At 49.4% G+C, this 24,039-nt stretch overlaps 1 protein-coding gene across 10 annotated transcripts in view; it reads left to right on the plus strand.

Moving 5' to 3' along the window:
• SAMD11 (sterile alpha motif domain containing 11) overlaps positions 1-24,039 on the plus strand; it is a 340,371-nt gene that overhangs the window by 300,590 nt on the left and 15,742 nt on the right. For all 10 annotated transcript variants that reach the window (XM_081870871.1, XM_081870873.1, XM_081870868.1 and 7 more), the window contains 4 exons: positions 3,984-4,134; positions 15,534-15,649; positions 17,175-17,253; positions 19,002-19,699. In XM_081870871.1, the coding sequence (XP_081726997.1) occupies positions 3,984-4,134; positions 15,534-15,649; positions 17,175-17,253; positions 19,002-19,699 (1,044 nt within the window). The remainder of the gene's footprint in view (positions 1-3,983; positions 4,135-15,533; positions 15,650-17,174; positions 17,254-19,001; positions 19,700-24,039) is intronic.

Below are 24,039 nucleotides of genomic sequence, written 5' to 3' on the forward strand. Positions count from 1 at the left end.
ACTAGAGCAAGCAAAGGCAAGCTGTTGCATTGGGGCGGCGGGGGGGGGGGCGAGGAGTGAAGAGAGAGAAACCCCAGCAGATGGGTGAGTTATTACCAGCCGCTCAGGCTGCATCCTCTGCTCAGAGGGCGCGCAGGAGGGGAGAGAGCAGCCGAGAAGGACTTGAAAGGAAGTCTTGGTGGCTGAGGTGGTGTCCGGCTGTAGGAAAGTGGTTGAGCCAGCAGCGCAAGTCTGCAAGACAAGCAAGGAGGTAGGTGCCGGCCAGTCGAGGCAAGCAGACAGAAAGGTTCAGAGCTTGGTTGTCTGTGGCCTGGGCAAAGGCCCAAGTCTGACCCTGGAAGCTTTTATAACCCTGCCAGGCTGGAGCAAGGGAGGGAGAACCAATAGGCTGCTTCCTGCATAGGTGGAGTTGCCTTGGAGACGGTTGCCTTTTAGCTCCACAAACACTTGAACCTAATGGTGGCTGGTGCCCCATTTCCTCTATCACTTGAGACCTGGGGGATCCTGGCATTGAGGCAGCATGGGTAAGAAATGACCGTGCTTGGCATTTATGCACGGCCTCAAGTGTGTTCAGGCTTGTTTCACATACCACTGTCTTGGGAATCTTTGTAGCACAGGGAGGACGGTGGTGGTATCAACCCACCCCTGTCCCCCAATTGCAGAGGCCGAAAGAAAAGTGGAGTGGGGAAACTTGTTGCCCTAGAGATGTTGTTGGACTCCCCAGCGCTTATCAGCCCCAGCCGGCATATGGAGAGCTACAGGTTCTGCATCCCTGGACTAAAGGCTCCTGGGAGCTGGGGAAACAGAAAGGAGGCTGCCTGCCGTGTCTCTGCATGAGTGGCTGCTCTGGAGTTTAAGCCATAGCCCTTCTCCATTGGTATTCAGTGACCTCCTGTCTCGTGAATGTGAACGTTCGATTTATCCCTCATTGCCAATGGCTGTGAACTGGGCTAGTTTCCCCTTTTAAAGCCATCCTGGCTGGCGGCCATTGCTGCACCTTGTGGCAGAGTGTTCCATAAGTTAACTGTGACTCTGTTGACTTCCTGAGTTAGCGCTTGGTCTCCCTTAGCCGCGATGCCAAACTTAAGGCTTACTGCTTTTTAAAAGATTACAGTTTTAAAAAATAAGTGGATGTGTCCCAGAAGGTGACTCCACTTGGGTCTGGGTGCTTGAGTGCCCATCCAGGTGTAAAGGGAAAAACCCCAGGGGGAAAAGCAGGTGTCCTGTCCCTCCAGGTTGGACATTTCCTACCATGCTCACTTGATGCAAGAAGCCAACCGGGTGGACCTCACAGCATGAGCATCAGTCTCTCAACGATGGCTCTCAACTTTATGGTCTAGCAGGAAAACCCCTGATGGAACGCACGTTTGGGTTGTAGGACCTGTGTTGTCAAAACAACTGTTCTAGCTCCAGCCCATCTTCCCAATGTAGAACGAGGATCGCAGTCTTCCTGCAAAGCTCAGCAGAAGCTTTTTCTTTGGGGGCTTACTCCAGACAGGGGTTGCATCCCATGTTAGTAGACCCTCAAAGTAGAGGTCATAATTTCAGAATACCAGTTGCTGGAAACCAGAGGATGGGAGAGGGCTCTTGCATTCAGGTCTTGCTTGAGAGTTTCCCACGGGCATCTGGTTGGCCACTGTGAGTACAGGAGGCTGGACTAGATGGGCCATTGGCTTGATCCTGCAGGGTTCTTCTTACATTCTTAGACCTGTTGGAAGTAATGTACACAAGTAATTTAGGCCCGTTATTTTCAGTAGGGTTACTCTCCATAAAAGGGAGTTGCCTGCAACCTGGAGCAGGGTTGTCACAGTTGTGTTTTGCAACATATCATTAATGCGATAATAGTAAATTAGTGATCGATTTATACTGCATGTTGCTCTGATTAATTAGGCTTTCCCCCAATGTGGATGCATTATTCCCATCTGGGTGGGTGTTCTCCCTCCATGGCGCAACAAAAGCAGGACATGAAATCAAACAGGAGCATTTGAGCCCTGAAAAGGATTTCGGCAAGACGTTACGGGACATGCCCTGATTGGAATAAAGTAGTGTGTCTTCCCCAAAACATCTGTAGATGCAAAGCATAAAAAGCAGGCGCCACATGTAAATGCCCCAATGACATAGCGAGAGCAAAGCATCATGAATGCCCAATAACAAAAAATTATTATTGAACAACTGATTGATTCTTTAACGAGTCTGTGGTTGTATAAGAAAACTGATGGATTAGTTGGTTGATGCCTTCTTTCCACCTATCCAGCTTCCATGCACCACTAACTGGGGCCCAGGAGCCCTGCAGTGTCCAAACTTCTTGCTCTGAGCAGCTTAGCAATGGTTGGATGGCCTTTTGGGGGGGGGGGGAGTGCAGACAGGACCCTCTCCAGAGCAACAAAGTGACTCGTTCTTTTCTCTGCCAAGCACGGACACCCTCATCCTGGGTTTGGTTTGGTTTAGTTGCACAGTTTGCTCTCGGGTTTTAAAGGCCCCCGTTTAGTCAGGGAACTTTTGAGTGCTCCTATTTCTGCCAGCAGACAACAGCTGGATTGCTCTGGCTGGAGATTCCCCCACCCCTGCTTCTCTCCCTGCACCTGAGTGTTGACGGGAAGGATTCTCTTCACTGTTGTCCACTAATTCTCTCTTAAGAGCTAATCCCCTTTAACGCTCTGAAGGAGCCTGATTCCCATTAGGGCACTTGAAAGAGAGCACTGGAGAAGCAGAGTTCCTTGTGGGGGAGGGGAGGGGGGTCGCAGCAACTAGGGAGACAGAAGGGTGTAGAATGGAGAACTGGCCAAGAAGGAGCCATGGGGAACTGGGGAGAGGATGGTACAAGAATTTCTGTAAGGGTCCCCTATCTTTGCAAGGTTGGAAATGGAAGTGAGAGGGTCTTTGCAGGATAGATTGGGAGTAGCATGGCCAGTGGTGTGGGTGGCTGGGCTGTGCCTTGGGGCATCTTCCAGCTGCCTTGCAGCACTCCATGACGGATGCTTTTCATGATCTGTGATGGAAGATGGAGGCTTTAGGGTACTGGCTCCCTTCCCCGGGGCTGGGGGTGATGACGTGTGTTCTTTTCTATTTTCTTCCTTTTTTCTTCAGCTTCCATCACCTTCTGTTTAATCTCTCAGCAGCTGCAGATGTTAGAGATTTGCAGGGCTTCCCCCCGCCCTCCCCTGTCGTGCCAGGAAGGAAGAGGGGAGGAAAAGAAAAAAAAATTGAGAGGCAGTCCAAGCACATGAGGCGCTTTTGGGTGGGGTGGGAGGTTGTTTTCCATGAAAGCAGAAACAGCTTGTTTGGTGGCAAAGTGAATGCTGGGGGCGGGGCGGGGGGAATGACGACCCAACAACAGTTGTCAAATGGGCGGGGGGTGGGGAGGAGAGCCAGTTGCAATAGGTGCTGGAGCTCAAAGCTGGCCTGGCAGCTGATCCCTATCTGCTCTGCAGGCGCTTGTCCCTGCTTCCAGATTTGAAGGCAGCCTAATTGCAGAGAGCCATAAAACTCAGTGTTGGAGCATCTGCTTTGCATACAGAAGGGCACCAGGTTCAGTCCTCGGCATCTCAGTGCGAAAGGCCGAAGCCCATGGAACTTCTTCCTGACTGAGATTAGGCAGGCACCCTCCTGGCTCAACCACAGGCGCATTAGAAAGATTTCCTTACTCCAGCAGGCGTTTTAAGGTCTGTGTTTGGTTGAAGGAGCTATTTCCCCCCGTATGGTTTATTTTTATGTACACCATTTAGACTTGCAAATGATCAAGCAGATATATAACTGCCATCCAAAACCCCAGAGAGCTGCTGCCAATCAGTGCAGACAAAACTAAGCTAGATGTACCAATGGTGAAAGGCAGCCTCCCATGCAAACATAATGTACTCTGCCTATGTTCAGAGACTCTTCATCACATGCCAGGAAGTAGTGAAGCCAGTTCACATCCAGGCAGGGTTGGGGCCCCTATCTAGCACACCAGCTTACTTAGGGTTTTCTCCTCCCTCCCTCCACAGATCTCCTCCGGGCACGGCAAGAAGTGGCAGCCGCCGCCGCAGTGCGCAACCCCAGCACCATGGAAGCACATCTCCCTTCTGCCAGCAACTCATCCAGCCAGCGGAGGAAGCAGGGGCTCCCTCAGCACCGGGATTCACACTTCACCGAGAGGTAGAGTGCAACCTTTATGGGACCTGTATCTCTTCCCCACCCATCTACCCACTTCCTTTTCTGGCTCATGCCCACCCAGCTGAAATTTGTTTTGGCATGCTGGCGGGTGGGGGTTCCTTGAACTACTTGAGGGTGTAAGTAGCACATGCAGGATATGGATCACTGGTAGATCAGAATCGAAATCGAGGGCTGGTGTGAATCCTGACAGCGGACTAGGACCCAGTTTGCTCATTTGTTTGTTCGTTTTAAGCATGTTTACCCCACTCTCTGGTTGACCAAAGAAAAAAAAGGTTCCTAGGCAGTGGCCCACAGTGATCAGGAGTAATTTGGCACAACACAAAACGGGGGGAGCAACCAAGCTGATCTCTCCCTAGCAAATGCTTCTTGCTCTAGGAAAGTGCTGGAAGTTAGAGGTACAGCCATGAGGGCAGAGGCCCTTTGAGGGTCACTGGTTGCTTTCTTGCCATGGAATTTCTCTGGGTTTTCAGTCTAACTTGGCCTAAGCATGGTTTGAATCCTGAATCCGAAGGATAAGAGGACCATAGCTTCACACCTGTTTTGCATGCAGGAGGCCACAGGTTCACTCACTGGCATCGCCAGAAAGTGCTGGGAAAGGCCCCCTGTCTCAGTATTGCCTGCACTGACTGGCAGTGGCTTTCCAGGTACATTCACAGCCTTACTTGGAGATGCCACTGCAGGTTGAACCCTGGGGCCTTCTGCATACGCGCAGCAGGTGCTCTCGGTGCATCTGAGCAGGCAAAGTTTTTTGGATGGCTGCTTTTTCCTGTTACAGATAGGTAGCCGTGTTGGTCTGCCATGGTCAAAACAAAATAAAAAAATTCCTTCCAGTAGCACCTTAAAGACCAACTGAGTTAGTTCTAGGTATGAGCTTTCGTGTGCATGCACACTTCCTGTGTACCCCGGGGTGTGCCTGGTGTAGCTTGACTGAAAATGAGCAGGCCTCTGAGAGAGAGAGAGAGGGGGAGAGAGAGCGCAGGGTGGTGGTGGGGAGATGTACTTTGCTTGACCTGCCCCATAACCACCCCCAAAGCAGGCAAAACATGCTGGAGACAGATCTGTCAGGAATGTGGATGTAGGGGCTGGTTTCAGCTCTGCATGTCAGCAAGGAAACCTCACCACCTCTGCGTGCGCTGGAAATCAGCCAGATGACTGGCTGAAAGATCACTTTGGTGGAGCCGGAGGACGGGGGAGGCAGAATGCAAGATGCATCTGAAATGGGCCCTCTTGTCCATCACAGGTGGGCCATTTCAGTTCCGGTTGTTTGCTTTGCTTCCAGCATGCGGACGGTATTTTGTTTTCCTGTGTGCATATTCCCCCCTCCCTCCAAACCCAAGAGCTGAACTGCATTTAGGAAGATAGGGGACTGCGTATCAGTAGCATCAACACTGACTGGCAGTGGTTCTCCAGGGTTGCAGCAAAGTAACGTTCCCAGACCTGCCTGGAGAGACCAGGATTTATACCTGGGACCTTCTTTGTGCAAAGCTGATGCTCTGCCACTGATCTATGGCCCTTAAGACATAGGAAAATAGAGAGCTGCCTTATGTTGAGTCAGCTAAGTAATGCCAACACTGACTGGCAGCAGATGTCTCAGGTTTCAGGCAAGGGTCTCTCCGAGTCCTACCTGGAGGTGCTGGGGTTTCAACCTGAGACTTTTCTGTATGCAAAGCAGATGCTCTGCCTATTTGTCCTCCCTTATGACAAAGGAGCATAGGAGAAGGACACAATCAGAGCATGGGTCCATCTACCCCAGTATTCTTGATTCTGGAGGCGGCAGATGTGTTTCCAAACCAGCTTTTCATCCAGGTGTTGACCAGCCCCAGGCCTGCTTACCTTCTTCAGCAGGGGTAGGCAACCAAGTGGCCCATGGGGGTTGTTTAACCGTCCCACAAGCTGCCCCCGAACCAAGCCGCCTGCTCGGCAAGTCGCCGCATGCTGCACTAAACAGCGTGGCACGGGGATTCGCTTTTGCAGTGCCGGAAATCACATCTGTGCAGACGCCAATGGCGGAAATCGCAGGGGCGCGCAGTGATCCGGCCCATGGAGGGATCTCTGCTGGGGTGAACCGCCCAGGCGAGGTAAACCTTACCGACCCCTGTTCTTCAGCAAGCCTGCTACCTTTGGCTGTTTAGGGAAGTTTTTAATGTTTGAAGTTTTATTCTGTATTTAATGTTCTGTTGAAAGCCGCCCAGAGTGGCTGGGGAAACCTAGCCAGATGGGCATGGTAGAAACAACAACAACAACAACAACAACAACAACAACAACAACAACAACAACAGCAGCAGCTGCTGCTGCTGCTGCTGCTGCTGCTGCTGCTGCTGCTGCTGCTACAGCCTTCAAACCAGACACTGGTGTTGTTTTAATGATAATAATAAATAATGAACTTTTATTTATATCCTGCCCTCCCCAGCCGAAGTCGGGCTCAGGGCGGCTAACATCAGATACCATTATTCCCTCCTTTCAGAAGTGTTCTGTGTGGCCAAATAGCTTGCTTCAAGGCTTTGATTTGGGGGCAGTGGGGAGGCCCATTGGAGACATAGTATATATGCCCTAGCTATAAAACACTTTGCCCCTGCCCCCTCCCCAATCATGGGAACTGTAGTTTGCTAACACGGCTGAGACCGGTAGCTCTGTGAAAAGCAAACTACAGTTCCCACGGTTCTTTTGGGGGGGTGGAGGATGTGCTTTAACTTTATGGTGTGTACGCAGCCACTGAGTTGAGATGTTTAAAGGGTTAATTTTTCCTCCTCCTCCCACCCCACCTTTTGGCAGGGTCCTTTATTTTTTTTTTAGTCAACAAGGTCAATCAAAGCTCCTTTTGTGTATGCCTGGACTCCCCCAAAGGGTGTGGGTGTTTGAAACTGCAGGTAGGCAGAGAATTGGGGGGGTGGATAGCGGTGGTTGGATGACTGGGGGGGGGGGGAGACAGAGTAGGGAGATCGGGAGGGGCAAGACCCGTCCCCCAAGACTCTGGCTTGGAACAAAACTGCAGGTAGATTTATGGTCTCTCCCTTTCCCGGGAGTCAGGCAATAATGCACATCGTGATGCGGGGGGGGGGGCACAGAAAGTGGGGGGATGGAATGGAAGCGTCTTGGCATGGTGCTAAAATTCCATTTCAGCTTCCTGTCGAGAACCCGCAGGGATTAGGTCAGTTCACGGATGCAGCAGCGGCAAGAATAATTAGCCACTGAAGAATTCAGCCATTAGCTGGAGGCAGAGAGGGAGGAGGGAGGGAAGAAGAGGCCTGGCAGTGACTCGGGCTTCTTTTACGAAGGTGGCACTGCGGAAAAGAGGGGGTAACCAGGATACTCCCCCCCCCAATGCTAGGGCTGGAGAAGGGGGGCGGGGAGTAAGGCAGTCAAGCACAGGTACAAAGAGCTGCCTTCACTCTGAGGAACTCAAGTTAGTCACGTCTGCTCAGAGTAGGACTTAGTTGGATGCAACTACAGCTGGGTATTGAAAACTCCTAATAACCACAGGAAGCTGCCCTTCACTCCTCTAGAATTGCACCATTCAGCCAGCCCAGCTTATGGCACCTGCAGCTACCAGGCCCCTTTAGTCTGCAGCTCTCTGTTCTCATCAAAGACCATCCTTTCACAGCTCTTGTCAACCTGGAATCTGAATATAGCGACAGAGACTGAACTTGGGTGCTGGCTTTCTAAACAAATGCAAAATAAATGTGGAATGGCTATGGAGCCATCTGCAGTACAGTGGTACCTCGGGTTACATACGCTTCAGGTTACATACGCTTCAGGTTACAGACTCCGCTGACCCAGAAATAGTACCTTGGGTTAAGAACTTTGCTTCAGGATGAGAACAGAAATCATGCTCTGGCGGAGCGGCGGCAGCAGGAGGCCCCATTAGCTAAAGTGGTGCTTCAGGTTAAGAACAGTTTCAGGTTAAGAATGGATATCCGGAACGAATTAAGTACTTAACCCGAGGTACCACTGTATATGCAAACAGCTCCCAGGTTCGGCCCCCAGCATGTTCAGGTAGGGTTAGGAACGTCCCCTGCCTGACACCCCAGAAAGCTTCTGCCATCCAGTGCAGACAGTATTGAGCTGGATGGTCCAGTGGTCTGACTCTGCATAAGGCGGTTTCTGGTTCGGCCCTGTTGGAAGTGCCCTATCCTATCCCAGTAAAGTGGGGAGCACAGTCTCAGCCCCATTGCACCCATCCTTGTTACAACAATTCAGAATAAAAATCAGTTAAAACAAATAACAGTCACAGGAGTAGGGTGGGTCCTGAAAACAGGCACCACAGGTGTGAGAGGCCAGGGTAAAGAGGTGCATGTACACACGTTGGAAACAATTTAATGAAGATTCAAGAAGGTGCCAAACGCTACCTCTCTGCAGAGGGGATTCCACAGCTTAGGGCTACCACAGAGAACATCCTCTCCCAAGCCACTACAACCTCTGAACTTCTGAGGTCAGTGGAACCACCAAGAGAGCCTCCTCTCTTGGCCCCCAAAAGGCCTGTGCAATCTTTCAAATATTTGGGGCCTCAGTCGAAAAGACTTCAGACGCTAGCATGTTCCCAGAAACAAACTGGCAGCCAATTTTTGAGAAGCAGGGTGCAGCCTCGCAATGGCTCTTTACCCTGCCTGCCTGCCTGCTTGCTTGCAAGCACAACCTAGAATTTAGTCCTCTTCAACTGCCCTCTTTCCCTCTTTGTTAAAAGGTAGCTCTTAAGCCTGTGGGGAGCTTGTGATTGGAGAAGAGGAGAGGGGGTTAAAAAATGCAATACACCGGGTTTTTAACGGTATAATGTGTAACCCCGTAATGACTTAAAGTATTGATTATTTGAAGGCCATTAGCGCTTATTGTTAAAGAAAAGTCAATACTTTTAAAGCCTCGTGAACCATTTGTCTCCTCTTAAAGGACATATCAAATTTAGCAACATGCAGTTAAAATCGCCTAATACCTTTGCACGCCAGCCGCTGACTAGGGTGTGTGTGTGTGTGTGTGTGTGTGTGTGTGTACGTACACACAGAATCATTACAAATGCTGATTTGTTTTCTTAATGCTAGTATGTCACATGTCATTGGGTGTGTACCCAGAACCCTACCCATTTGCCCTGTATTGATGGATGAATGCCCCCTTGGTTCTGTGATCATACAAATTACTACACCAGTGGTGGACCTGTCACACTAAAACTCTCCACCACATCCTAAAGGTAGTGCTGTAGTGCTATAGTCTGACTTTGACACACACACATACACGCAAGCACAGATAATTGTGTCGGCTAAAATGAGGAAGAGAATCTGAAATTCTGCCTAAGAAGCTGCATTCTGTGTCCCTGTATATATAATGCAAACGGAAGAGATTTGCATAATTGCTCTCTACATGTTTTATTTTGCAGGTCTTGGTACTTTTCCATAAGCCATTCATTTTAGGGCAATTATAGGATTAATATAATATTGTGGGTGGCGCTGTGGGTAAAACCTCAGTGCCTAGGACTTGCTGATCGTAAGGTTGGCGATTCGAATCCCCGCGGCGGGGTGAGCTCCCGTCGTTCGGTCCCAGCTCCTGTCCACCTAGCAGTTCAAAAGCACTCTTAAGTGCAAGTAGATAAATAGGTACCGCTTTATAGCAGGAAGGTAAACGGCGTTTCCGTGTGCGGCGCTGGTGCTGGCTCACTAGCTGCAGCTTTGTCACGCTGGCCACGTGACCCGGAAGTGTCTTCGGACGGCGCCGGCTCCCGGCCTCTTGAGCGAGATGAGTGCGCAACCCTAGAGTCGGTCACGACTGGCCCGTATGGGCAGGGGTACCTTTACCTTTACTATAGGATTAAGGAGAAAAGGCCTGCCTCCCGTCACCTGGGAAGGCCTGATGCAGCCACCCCTTTCCCCTTGACTTCTGGAGTTTTGGGCCATACACTTTTCAAGACTTATTTTTTCAGCCATAAGGACTAGAAACTTATGTGTCCCCCCACCCCGACCCCCGTTTAATGACAGGTGATATTCTCAAGAAAGCTACTTTGTGCCAGCTACTTTCCTAGACCCACAACATCCCATTCACAGCCCTGTGTTCTCTTGCTGAATTTGTTCAGTCTGTTGTCCTTTTAATTCTTCCAGAACCTGTGCAGCCAGGGAGGGAAAGGAGGGGGGAACCCACAACAGCAACAAACCACAGCATAACTTTCTCCAGCCCCATGGCAACAGCTCCCCTCCCTCTTATCTTGCTGGCAATCACACCAAGCCCCAGAGTCACAGCCAATCAATGTGCCCTCAAAGAGACAGAAAAACAGGCTCTGCTGTAAATAGAGTCTGGAGCCAAAAAGTTCACACAGGAGAAGAGTCAAGATTCTGCCTTGCACAGAAGAGGGGAGTGAAGAATAATCCTAGCCAGAGCACCAATATCACTCTGACCCACTTCCTTTGGAATTACATTAAGTGTAGTCAAGCTGACCTTTGATTTTATATCGGGGCGTGGGGATGTGTCCATTATTTATTTAGTATTTATTTATAAGGTTTCTTGCTTGCCCCCTCACCGCAAAATCCCAGGGCAGGTTACAACAATAGAATCTGCAACTATGAGAACAGATTAAATCATTGAAGTTCAGAAGAGATGTACAACAGTTCCACATGGAACAGAACAGTATAAATTGAGCAAAAGAAGCGGGTCTGGCAAAACAAAAACACCGTAACTGCCGAAGGGCAGGATAGAGGTGTGTATTCAGCACATGTGTACAATTCCGGAGCTGGCATTCCCTGCACTTCTGCAGGTGGCGGAATCACAAATAAGCCCCCCTCTCCCGTCGTTTATGGCACCCAAGGGGGTCACTAAGAAAGGGGACAGCCTGTCAGGTATTAGGGCATTAGATGCATGAGTTCTAAATGGAGCCCCAGCCAGTAACCTGGTTCTTGCGTTTTGGACCAGTTGGAAGTTTCTGAGTTGTCTTCAAGGGCAGCCCCATGTAGAGCACATTGCAGTAGTCTAGAGGTTGCCATGACCAAGTTATCTCTATCTAGAAGGGGGCATAGCTGGTGACTATCATCGCTACAGCCAGTTCTAGTGACCTTCAATTTTTCCATTTCCCCAGTTTCGAAAGGAGTTGTTGTTTCAGCAGTGAAGCTGCTCAGAGTGAAAACTTAAATGTAAGTGGAGGCACCACCCCAAATAGGGCTTGGAAATATTTCTGTCTGAAACAGGAGAGCCACTGCCAGTCAGTGTTGACAGTGCATGCATGACTCAGAACGTCCCTTGCCTTAAACCCTGGATAGCTGCTGCAAGTCAGTGCAAACAGTCCTGGGCTAGGTGGACCAACTGAACTGACTCTGTATAAGGCAGATTCTCATGTCTTAAGGGGAGAGCTCAGGGGTAGGGCACCTGCTTTGCATGCAGAAGGTCCCAGGTTCAATCCCTGGCATCTCCGATGGCTGGAACCCTGGAGACCCACTTCCTGCCAGTGTAGTCAATACTGAGCTAGGCAGAACCAGTGGAGCCTGACTCTGTCTAAGGCAGCTCCCTGCGTTCCTCTGATACGGGAGGCGAGGTGTTTCATTGGCAAACGGTAGGGTGGGAGGAGTCTGATGGAACCAGAAGACTGGCCTAACAGAAGTGGAGGCTTGTTCCTGGCAGAAGGTGCACTTGGCAAAGAGGCACACAGATGGGGATGGGAAAGGGGGAGATGGAGTCGGGATGAGCAGCAGTCCCTCGCCGGATGTGCTTATCTCTGCGAGACACACGTGCGCACACACTTGCTGCCAGTGTTTACGGGAGGGCAGCGATGGGTGGGGTGGGCGAGGATGTGCCTGCTTGGCCACAAAACGGTTAAGCGCCACTTGATTTCCCAAATTGCTTCTTATAAAACAAGCGGCACGTCTGCCAGGCTCTCGTCTCCCCATGATTACAGCTAATTACGATTGAGCGGACGCGCCTCCCGGCCCCCGCCAGGCCACTTTAATTGTCCGTTATTCATCCGCTCGGCTGTCCGGAGTGGCAGCGCACTTGGCAGCCCGGCGACCGAGGGCCCCGGCTAATTGTGAGGCCTCGGGGATTAGGGCAGGTGATTACACACTTCATGGTGTAATTACATAAGCATCGCTTGGCTGCTGCCCCGGCGCTGAGCCCCGAAGGTCATGCGCCGCGTTACCTGAGATTAATTGGCGCTGCCACTGAAGTGCGAGGCGCTGGCGGAGCCGTTATACGATTAGCATTAACATTTCAACAGCGACGGATCGATCCGTGGCTCTCTTCCAGACACCGGGAGCTGTGCAATTAGTTTAGAGGAGAGCTCAGGAGGGAGGGAAGGAGAGAAAAGCTGAAAGCTAGGCGTTGGGGGGGGTGGCAAGCAAGAAGGGGGGACGGGGAGGGATGGACAGAAGGGGAGCAGGGGGGAGCGAGCGGGACGAGACAGACTGGAAGCCGGGGGAGAGGGACAGATGGGGAGACAACAAGGGGATGGAGACCTGGGTCTCGGAAGGGGAGAATTTTAATCCACTCAGTTATATCTCTGTGTGTGTCTACACGCACGTAGTATTTGTGCAGTCTCATTAGAAGGAAAAATTCTCCCCTTCTGTTTTTATCTTACTTGGTCTCTGAATGTGTGTTGACTGGTGTGTGTTTATAAATGGTCTTGTGAGATGAGATTTTACTCAATCTAGTAGTCCACCCTTGTTTAGTATGGGTAGGGGGTTAGTTTTCCTCCTGACTGACGGTGGGTGAGTCTGTCCATCTTGCTTCTTTTCGGTTTCCCCATCCCCCCCCAACCCACAACTTACATTCATTTTAACCCATTTCTTCTTTACTTTGCAATTTATTTATTTGAAAAAAGAACTTATTGTTGATTCCGTTTTTGAATCTGTTGTTGCTGTTGGAAAACAGAACAGTAAAATTTGGCGGCGTGCATATTTTGAAGAATAGGCAGGTTTCAGTTTAGGAACTGCTTGGCATGAGGAACCTCAGGCTCAGGGGCCAAATTTGGCACTCAAGAATCTTCCCCAGGCAACTCCCCGCACCGGTCCTGCTGCACACCCTTCTCAGGGACTTTTGCATGGTTGGGTTTTTCATTGAACTGCAGGACAGTAATGTCTCTTGATTTCCTGGTTGGAACACGGAGAAATGTGTCTGTGTCTGTTTCTGCAAACTTCTGACTTTTGTATGGCTGTGCAAACACAAGAATTACACCTGTTGCTCTGGCCCCACCCACCTCTGACATGTGGCCCCCGGGTTTCCTACAAGAGAGTGTACAGCACTGCAGCTTTAATCACTAGAATCCTCTCCCCCCGCCCCCAAAGTACATTATTTGGTGTTGAGAAACATCCATAAGCTACTAATGATTGAAGAGAGAGCCTGTGCTACTTTTGTGTAATGAGCCGGTGCTGGTTTGGAGGGGGGGACAAGCAGGGTACGGCTCTGGACCCATGCTCATTTCCCAGGGGAAGGAAACACATTTCATGCTTGCTGGCTCCTTGTCATCTTTCAAGCAAATTTTGCCCTTTTAAAAATAAATGGCTGTTCCCAGTTGAGAAAAACCCAACATTCCGAAATCGCTGTGGCTTCCCGGGCTTATTAGCTAAAAGATTGTTAGCCATAGATGTTTTGTCCAGTGGGGAGTTTAGCTGGTTACACTGGCGTTAGCCATGAGAATGTAACTGGAACCTTCCATCCTGTTCTCACAGTGGCCAACCAGGTGCCTCTTCGGGAAAACCCTCAAACAGGACCTGAACTCAAGAGCAGCTCTTGTGATTCACAGCAACTGGTATTCGGGGTAGATCACCGGTCCCCCCAGCTGTGGAGGCGGGACATAGCCATTGCAGCTAGTCAAATAGCTTCCTTGAGTGTGCTCTGAGAGCCCATGCATGGAAGGAAGCCAAGGGGAGCTGCCTAATCTTTTTTGCCGGGGTGGGAATCCTGTGGCCCTCCTAATGCTGTTGAACGCCAACTCCCATCAGCTCCAGCCAACATGGCCAGGGATGATGGGAGCAGTCGGCTCCCCATCCTTGCTTTATGCTGTCTGGATGGGAGACTGTGCAATGCCACTGTGAACTGTTCCAGCAAACACCTGAGAATACAATACATAGAACAAAATGTATGGCAGTTGAGGGGGTTGTTTGAGTATTTGGACCAGTAAGAGAATGTCTCCTGGTCAAGACTGGTCCAAACAATATACCAAGGGAGCTTAATTCACCTGTTTTACAACAGGTACAGTAGGATCCCTGGCCCATGTTCAGCTCTTGGCCCACCAGGGGGTCCAGTTTGGTCTGTGAGGTAATTCCCTCCCCCTTACCATACCTGCCAATCAATCAGCTGACATCGGCTGGAGGGCAGGGCTCATTCCTGCTGGGTGCTGCTCCACCACTGTGTTCATCGCAGGGAACATGAAGGCAAAGCAGACCTTTTCCCCACCACCACCCTGTGGGTCACATTTGACAGGTGAGCGGGACCTCCCAACCTATCAGTCAAATGACATCATACTGGTATTGGATGATTGGCAGGTGGGTGTCCCCGCCCACCTGTCTAAGTTAAGGGGAGCAGAATGATAAGATGTAGGCCACTGGGCCAAAAGAGGTTCCCCACTCCTGCTTTACAAGAAGGGTGAGAAATTTAAACTCCACTTTGTGTTTTCATATGTTTGTCCCTGCCACTCCTGGTTAAGCTCACCAGTTCACTGTGGGTTGCATAGCATGCCCCTGTGTTTATGTGCTGAGCCAGGGGCATGTCAAAACTGTATAGCTTCTACAGACTTGGTCAAGGCCACATACACACACCCTACATTCAAAGTACAACCATGCCACATTAAACAGCCAAATAATTCTGGGAGTTGTAGTTTGTTAGGGGTGCTGAGAGTTGTGAGGAGACCCCTGTTCTTCTCCCAGAGCTACAGTTCTCCTAATGATTAAACCATGGGTAGGCAAACTAAGGCCTGGGGGCTGGATCCAGCCCAATTGCCTTCTAAATCTGGCCCGTGGACTGTTTTTACATGAGTAGAATGTGTCCTTTTATTTAAAATGCATCTCTGAGTTATTTGCGGGGCCTGCCTGGTATTTTTACATGAGTAGAATGTGTGCTTTTATTTAAAATGCAACTCTGGGTTATTTGGGGGGCATAGGAATTTGTTCATTTCCCCCCCAAAAATATAGTCTGGCCCCCCACAAAGTCTGAGGGACAGTGGACCAGCCACCTGCTGAAAAAGTTTGTTGTCAACAGTAGTTGAACAGACAGTCCCTCTTCCCAGGGAGCTCTTAAGACTGTGAAGGGAAGAGGGGCCTCCTCATAATTCAGCACCCTTAACAAACTACAGGTCCTCCCAGGATCCTTTGAGAGAAGCCATAGCTGTTTAAAGTGATGGTGTGGATGCGGCCCAACACTCCCTGCTCCCCACACACAAGTAAAGTGCTTAACTTCCCTCTGCTTTGTGTTGTTTTTCCCTTTAGGGAGATGTCCCATCCACCCCCTCTTCTGTCGCCTCAGAACGCTCCTCACATTGCATTAGGCCCGCACTTGAGACCCCCCTTTTTAGGGGTACCTTCGGCCTTGTGTCAGACGCCAGGTGAGTGTTCCTGTCTATGCTGAGGATTATGCCATGCAGCAAAATGTTCAAGGAGCGAGGGAGGTATGCGGTTTTGGTGTTCTTCCTCTAGCAATGGACAAATCTGTCCATGTCAGTTTTCTCTGGTTTGGTATCCCAACTAAGTTTTAACTCAAGATGGACCTGGTGAAATCATTGGACCTAAGTTGTGGCCACTAATTTCAGTTGGTCTCCTGTTGAGTCGGACTGGCATTGGCTACAGCCTTCCATCTCCTACTTTTTTCAGTTCTAATTTCAGTCTTCCACGTCAGTTTGCAATATTTTTCTCTTTTTTTAAAAAAAAAGTCCTCATGAAAATTTGTCAACATTTTTGTGTGCAACTGTGCTAATTATATACGCATTCTTTGTATGTGCTTTTGCCTAGCACACACGTTTTTGTATCTATATATTTTCGCTAATATATTCGTTTTCATTCAGATATTCCCTTAATATATGTGCCTTTGTGTATATTACTTGTCTGGAGAAATGCATTGCAAAAATTCAGAGAAGTACGGATTTCGAAGCACAGCTGCCTGTGTGTTGTTTTTGGAATTGTAAATTGAGTAGTTTCCAATTTCCCCCTTTGTCATCCTTCATAGTCAGAAGGCATAGTGTAGAGGTGGAGTGCATGCTTTTGAATGCAAACAATCCAAGATGCTAGCCCCTTGCATCCCCAACAGGATATTGGGGAGCAGGGCTGAGAGAGGCCTAGGAACAGGACTGAATCGTCATAAGGCTGGATTTGAGTGCAGTGGTCCAGGGTTCTGGAGTGGGGGGAAATCAAAGACCTGTTACTATTTCTGCTGCAGGGTCTCTGTCCCTAGCGTCCTAGCACATCCAGTCAGCATGAAAAGCAGAGCTTTTTAGCCACTGAGAAGAAGTCTTCTAATCCTTTCTGCTGATTTGGAGCCAGTCAGAGTGAAAGGAGTTGAGTAAGCCAGTTGAAGATTGACTCCTAGGGTCATTCTGGAGAAGGCATTTCGAAAGAACACCAGGGAATTGTTGTTCAATATGCTCCAAAGTAGGGTTTCCCAGATTTGGGTCTATCTGTTTTTGGACTACAATTAACATCATGCCTGACCTCTGGTCCTGCTAGCTAGGGATGATGGGAGTTGTAGTCCAAAAACAAGTGGAGACACAAGTTTGGGAAACTTCTCCAAAGCTAAGTAGGTAGGGACACTGCAAACAAAGGGCTTCAGTTTCAAGGGAAGGGTGAGCAAATGTTATTATGTGAAATGGAACTTTGGGGAAAACGCAATTCAAGTCACTCCGAAAGAAGTTATTGGAACACTCCAAATCATTTGTCCATGTACATGCACAGAAAATAATAGATCTAGCTGAAATGCAGCAGATATAGATCAGCATTAGTTGTTGCAATGCATCCCTAATTCTTGTTTGACTATTGTGAAGGGATGATACACTTCTGAATTTAACACTACATTAGTATTTCTGAACAACCATGCATTTGTGTTAACCTCCAGATCTTTCCCCTCCCTCCCACCCACAGGTTACGGGTTTCTACAGCCAGCCCAAGCCGAGATGTTTGCACGACAACAAGAGATGCTGAGGAAGCAGAACCTTGCCAGGTGAGAAGCACACAGTTGATGGAGATGGGCCCCCGCTCAGTGGGAGAGCATCCTCTCTACGTGTAGACAGTCCCAAGTTTAATCCCTGGAATCTCCAGGTTAGGTCAGGAGAGACCCCTGCCTGGAGAGCTGCTACCAGTTGGTGTAGACAGTACTGAGTTAAATGGGCCAGTGGCCTGACTTAGGTGTCGGAAGGGAAGGGTTGTAGTTCAGTGGTAGATCAGTTGTTTTGCATGCAGAAGGGTCCCAGGCTCAAGCCCTGGCAGCTCCATGTATGGCTGAAAAGCACCCCCTTCCTGGCACCAAGGAGAGCCACTGCCGGTCAGTGTAGACAGTAAGTGGACCAAGGATCTGACTCTGTGTAAGGCAGCTTTGGGGGGGGGGGGGAGAAGAAGGAGGCCCACTCCCTTTCTTCTAGCTCGGGTAGGCAACCTAAGGCCTGGGGGCCGGAATCGGCCCAATCGCCTTCGACCCATGAATCAGCGTGTTTTTACATGAGTAGAATGTGTCCTTTTATTTAAAATGCATCTGTGGGTTATTTGTGGGGCATAGGAATTTGTTCATTTCCACCCAAAAAAATATATTCCAGCCCACCACATGGTCTGAGGGATGGTGGACCGGCCCATGGCTGAAAAAGGTTGCTGACCCCTATTCTAGCTAGAGCTGTGGGAGGTGGGGGCCTTGGCCATGAATTCATCCCTGATCTCCCATGCATATCCTTTGAGAAGGAGAGATTAGCTGGTACGCTTCATTGAGCCAAAGAGTTGGAGGCCGTGCCAGACACGTTTATCATCGTTCCCTTCCAAGGGCTCTCTCCCGGACAACCTCCCTTCCCCTTAAGGGGGGGGAGATGGGAGGCTGGGGAATCTCCCTGGGATGTGGGAGTTTTGGAAAGCATTGCAATTTGCCTGGCAGTGCCCCCCCTCCCTCTTTGTTTTCCCCAGGTTAGACTCCAGCTTCCCCTTTCCACTTGGAAGCAGGGAGAGAGGGAAGCAGAACTACCTGGGTGATGCAAGGATGTCGGGGTGGGAAAATATTGCTGGAAAGGGAGATGGATAAAACTCGCTTCCAAGGGTTGGTAGATCCATTGAAAATAATGGATGTGACTCAGTTGGGCCCATTAATTTCAGTGTGTCTGTTCTGACCCACCCAATACGCATTGCTGAACCACTGCTATTGGTTTTGTGTTCTGTTGTTTGTTGTATACCGCCTTTCATCCGAAGATTGCAGGGTAGACCACAACATAAAAATACAAGTGAGAACACAAAATACATAATAAAACAAAAACAAACCAATAACACCCCCCCAAAACACATTTAAAAAGCCATAGAATGTTAATCAGCCCAAGACCTGGTTTTTGCCTGGCGCCTGAAAATATGTTTCGAAGGCGCCAGGCAAACCTCCCTGGAGAGAGCTGGGGAGCCACCGCAGAAAAGGCCCCGGTTCTTGTGTTGCCAACCGCCAGACGTCTTATGGAGGAGGCACACGAAGAAGGGCCTCAGATGATGTAGTGCTTTGAATTTGTGCAAGTATCACACTCCATTTGTATTCCGATGGGTCCCCCCCCTTCCCTCAACAACCCTGCAAGGTAGATCACTTTCACACCCCATTTTAATTGTGGGACACTGCAATTTGGAGACAAGAGGGGGTAGTTTATTCACAGCTGCAAGGCAGAGAGGTAGGACTCTGACCCTGAGCCTCTCAGTTCCTCCCAAACCCATCTCACCCATTTGCCTTCATCCATTTAGGCTTGAGATGTCTGCAGAGATCATCCGCCAGAAGGAGTTGGAGAACCTCCACCGCCAGCGGCTCCTGGCCAGCGACCCAATGAGCTTGCACCCGGGCCTGCCGCCGGACCACCCAGCCCTGCGCAACGTCCACGACATTCCCGAGGGGCACCCGCTCCGCGACGAGCTCTCGCGGAGGAACGCCATGCTGGTGCTCCGCCATAATAACACCCCACTCCTGTCGCTCAACCATGGGGTCCCCAGCGCCTCCACCACCCCGCCCAAGGAACAAGGGAGTCGGAGGGGGAGCCGGAAGTCCACACACCACCGGGCCGAGGCGCCTGGCCAGAGCGAATCCAAAGAGCTGTCTGAGAGCCGCCCCCCTGACGGCAACGACGAGGAGATGAAGGACTCTGAGAGCGATGCCGACGTGAGCGAGGAGAAGCTGGACAGCACAAAGGCCGAGAGCAGCAGCCTGGCTGGCGAGCTGAAGGAATGCAAAGAGGCAGCAAAAGCCTGCGATGGTGCCAAGGAACTGGGTGATTTATCTGCCAGCCAGAGCGCCCCCTGCAGCTCCTCCAGCGCCGAGTCGCCCAGCCACCTCCTCGGCCCAGTCATCAACAAAACTGAGGCAAAATACCTCCCACCGGCCTCACTCCCACCTCCGCAGCCTCTGCCATTTGGCTTTCCATACACCATGAGCCCCTATTTCCACACAGGTAGGTGGCGGCAACAGTTGTCTGTGGAATTGGTACATTTAAGAACGCTAGCAGACGTTGGGAGTGTGCAGAATTTTCAGGTGGAGTGTGCCTTCGTTTGCAGAATTTGGTTCACAGCCATACCATGTGCATTTGCGCTCCTTTAAAATTCATGACTCCCCTTACAGAATCCTGGGAACTGTAGTCTGATGAAGGTGCTGAGCTTCACTGACTTCCCAATTCCCAACACCATTAATAAACTACAGTTCCCAGAATTGTCCGTAGTTGCTAAAAGTGGCAAAAAAATGCTTTAAATATATTGTGTGGATATGGCCTTGGATTCTAGATTTGGAGGGGGCGCTGTGGAGAACCCCTTCTCTCTCCCTTCTTTTAACATGACAACACCCACCAGCCCAGTATTTCCACTTTCTTAAAGAGTCTCTGACTATGCATAAGCTGTGATTCTGCTCTGGCCAAGAAAGGTGATCTGATACACGTTTAAATTAAAGAGGAGCAGGCCTCTATTTCCTTCTGATTTGTTTGGTTATAATAACCTTTTTTCTCATACAGTATTACTGTTGTTTTTCTTTTCTTTTCTTTTCTTTTCTTTTCTTTTCTTGTTATTGTTTAATTGTTTCTGACGGTGGCATTGTGACATATTTGGGCTCTGTAAATCCTGCCTTTTACCTGTATGGCTGTGTTTTTAATTCATGGAGGATACGTCTATCAATGGCTACCAGCCACAATGGCTACGCTCTGCCTCTGGAGTTGGAGGCAGTAATGGCTCTAAATACCAGTTGCTGGAAACTGCAGGTGCGGCGAAAGTGCTCTTGCACTTGGCTTCTGCTTGCAGGCTTCCCACAATGCACCTCCAGTTGCCCACTGTGAAAACAGGAAGCTGGAATAGATGGGCCATTGGCCTGATCCAGGAGGGCTCTTCCTACATTTTAGGTTTTTTTATTTGGTTGTTCTTAATGGCTTTTAATGTAAGTCCCTTTGGGTCACTCTCTAAGAAAAGGGACTTAACAAATAATAACAGCAATGAGCTTTCCAGGCCCTTTAAACAGGCTGAACTTCCACCCAATTCTACACCCTCCTACCTGTGAGGTGCTAAAAAGTGTTGTTAAATGTTAGAATTTATTTAATATGTGCTGATTTTTGTACTGGGCAGGGGGGAGACCATTTGTATCTTTTGCTGGTGGGAGAGAGATACCTTGAGCCAGCTTTGTTGACCCTAAACATCTCTTTGGATATTATATTTCAGGACCTAGCTGAGTTGAGTTGATAGTTGTATTCCGCTTTTCCAACAACAAATGTTGAAAGCTGCTCACAATAGCATTTAAAACAAAAAACATTGCAAACACTGTAATATCAAACACAATAGCATATAAAGCAAACAACAGCAAATTCATCAACACAATGAATACTGTTCAGTAACATATGAAGCTGCCTTGGTCCATCTATCTCAGTGTTGCCTATACTGACTGGCAGCAGCTCTCATGATTTCAGGCAGGGGACCTTCTTAACCCTACCTGGAGATGCCAGGGACTGAACCCGGGGCCTGATGCATGCAAAGCAGATGCTCTGGCTGCTGGGCTTACAGCCCTTTTGTTCCAGAATCCCTCCTAATGTCCGCTGTTGTTTGTGTGTGCATCCAGCTCTAGTTGATGCTTGGCAGGTGAGGTGTGGTTGAGTGGGTTGCAATGTGATCTCATTGCCCTTTTGGTCTTGCAAGGTCAACCTGGCCTTGCTTGGAAAACCCTCCTCCAGGACAGATGTTGATAAATTGCTGGGCAGGCAACAGAGAAGGACCTGCAAAAATGATTACGGGCTTTTCAGGATTTGGAAAGGAATAGGTAATGGTGTTGTTGTTAAGATATATATACTGCCCTTCATCAAAAGATCTCAGGGCTGTTCACAAGACATGACATAAGTATAGTTGAGCTGGATTTGGGGGGCACCTTTTTAGTCCTATCAGAATGCTTCTTAACCATCTCAGTATTTGCACCCATGGTGTTTTGTGTGCACAATTGCCTTTGGAAATTTCCCCTGGAGTAAGGAGCACTTGTACACCTCCCAGGCATGGGCCTTCCCGTGTTTCACAGTGCACATATTGTCTTCTTAATGGCAGCTGTTCTGGCTTAGGTTGATGAGAGTTGTAGTCCAAAACAGCTGGAGGGCACCAGATTGGGGAATGTCATTTTGTGTGAATGAGTGCCGCCATAACGCGAGCTGAAACTTTCAGGCTTGTTTTCGAAGCCTCTGCTTTTCCTTCCTCCTGTTTGCTACCTAGCATGTTCAGCCAGGGAAAGAAAGAGGGAACAGGAACTGAAGTGGGTTGGTGGGGGAGGGGGAGGAGGAGGGAGCTGCTTTGGGGAGAAGAGATGGAGGCTATGCAAGCCACTTGGGTGATGAAGCCGTCCTCCTTTCAAGAGGAGCTCATCGGGTCAAGGCAAGCCCGCCGGCACTCGCCACCAAAGGCGGGGCAGAAAGGAGTGATTTCTTCCTGACAGATGGTTGGGTGTGATGGAATACCCCCAGCCACCTCAACAGATGAGGCGGCTTGGCAAGAGCGTTTCCTTACTGGCTGATTAAAAGGGAAATGTGGGTTTTTAAGAGCGTGCAGAGCAGGGCATGGGTCCCAGATGGGCAGGGGCGAGTGAGAGGCGGTGCTTCTCCAAGCCCTGATGTAGCTTTTTCTTGGCCATATCAGTTCCTGTAACCCCTCACTGTGTTTTCAAAGCGTGTTTCAGCTGGGGGGCTTTGAATGCCTATTTGTGATTTGGGCGTTCCTGGTTTCTCCTTTTTGGTGTACCACGAGGTTTGCGGAGCTGGTACGTAGGGCAGGAAAACAACTGCTGCTAGAACTGTAGCTCAGTCTGATGTTCACACCACGCATTTAAAGCACATTACTTCCCCCCTCCCCCCCCAAAAAAAACCTGTCAAGGGTGCTGGAAATTGTATTTCTGTGAGTACTAAGCTACAATTCCCAGAATTCTTTGGAGGAAGCCATCCACTTTAAATGTATGGTGTGGAGAGAAAAAAACAGCATGGTAATTGTTACTAGGGCAGAGCTTGGGCTCATTCATGGACACTTGTTTCCTCAACATTCTTATATATCTTCACAGCACCCATGTGAGGTAGGTTATGCTGGGCCAAGCTGGGAAGTGCGGAAAAACAGTGATGGGTTAAGTGACGGAAAACTGAAATGGCACATAGAATCATAGTCCAAGCTCCTGCATTGCAGGAATCTCCACTAAAGCATCCATGACACATGGCCATCCAGCCTCTGCTTTAAAAAACTTAAGAAAGGAGAATCCACCACCTCTTATGGGAGTCTGTTCTACTGTCCAGCAGCTCTTGCCGTCAGAAAGATGGGCCTGATGTTTAGTCAGAGTCTCCTGTCTTGTAACTTGAATCCATTGGTTCGAGTCCTGGCCTCTGGAGTAGGAGAAAACAAGCTTGCTCCATCTTCCATGTGACACCCGTTAAGACAGGCTTCTTCAACCTCGGCCCTCCAGATGTTTTTGGCCTACAACTCCCATGATCCCTAGCTAGCAGGACCAGTGGTCAGCGATGATGGGAATTGTAGTCTCAAAACATCTGGAGGGCCAAGGTTGAGGAAGCCTGCCTTAAGATGTTTGAAGGTGGCTGTCGTGCACAGAGTATTTTCTTTTCAGCAAAATGGTTTTTGTGTTTGTTCTGGTGAGAGTTACAATGAAACTTTGCATGCTCAGAAGTTTTAGGTTTTTCTCATCATTAACAAAACTTAATATTGTAATAAATTGATAAGGGTTGCACCCACTGAAGTTAATGGACATGACTAGCTTTGGTCCATTAATTTCAGAAAGTCTTAAGCTTAATAGGGCTCATCTAGATAGAGTTTTTAAAAAGATGCCGCAAGACTAATTTTGTGGTACCTTATTTGATGTGTTGCTTTGAGGGGGGGGGGGATAACATAATCATAGAATTTTAGAGTTGGAAGGGACCTTGGGGGACATCTAGTCCCACCCCCTGCAATGCAATAAGGAAGAGGTTCCTTATTTTGGGCCCCCAAAGCGCTTTCATCCAGCCTTGCTCCTTGGGCCTATTCCTTCACTCTTGATTCTCTAAATTTCCCTGAATCTGCCACTGTGTCCATTGAAAAAGGTTTGTGCGTTTTTGGGTGGTAAGGCAGTTTTATCACCAGTGGCTTGTTCACGCATGCAAGCCAACTCTTCTTGGGGAGGCAGAGCAGAGATGCAGCATATTCAGGTTGAGCTGGGAGAGATCTGTGTCTGAAACCCTGGAGAGCCGCTGCCAGTCAGTGTAGACAGTACTGCTCTAGGCAGACTGATGGTCTGACTCGGTAGAAAGCTGCT

This window comes from Podarcis erhardii, assembly GCF_964252035.2.
Source record: "Podarcis erhardii genome assembly, chromosome: 7".
Taxonomy (NCBI): Eukaryota; Metazoa; Chordata; class Lepidosauria; order Squamata; family Lacertidae; genus Podarcis; species Podarcis erhardii.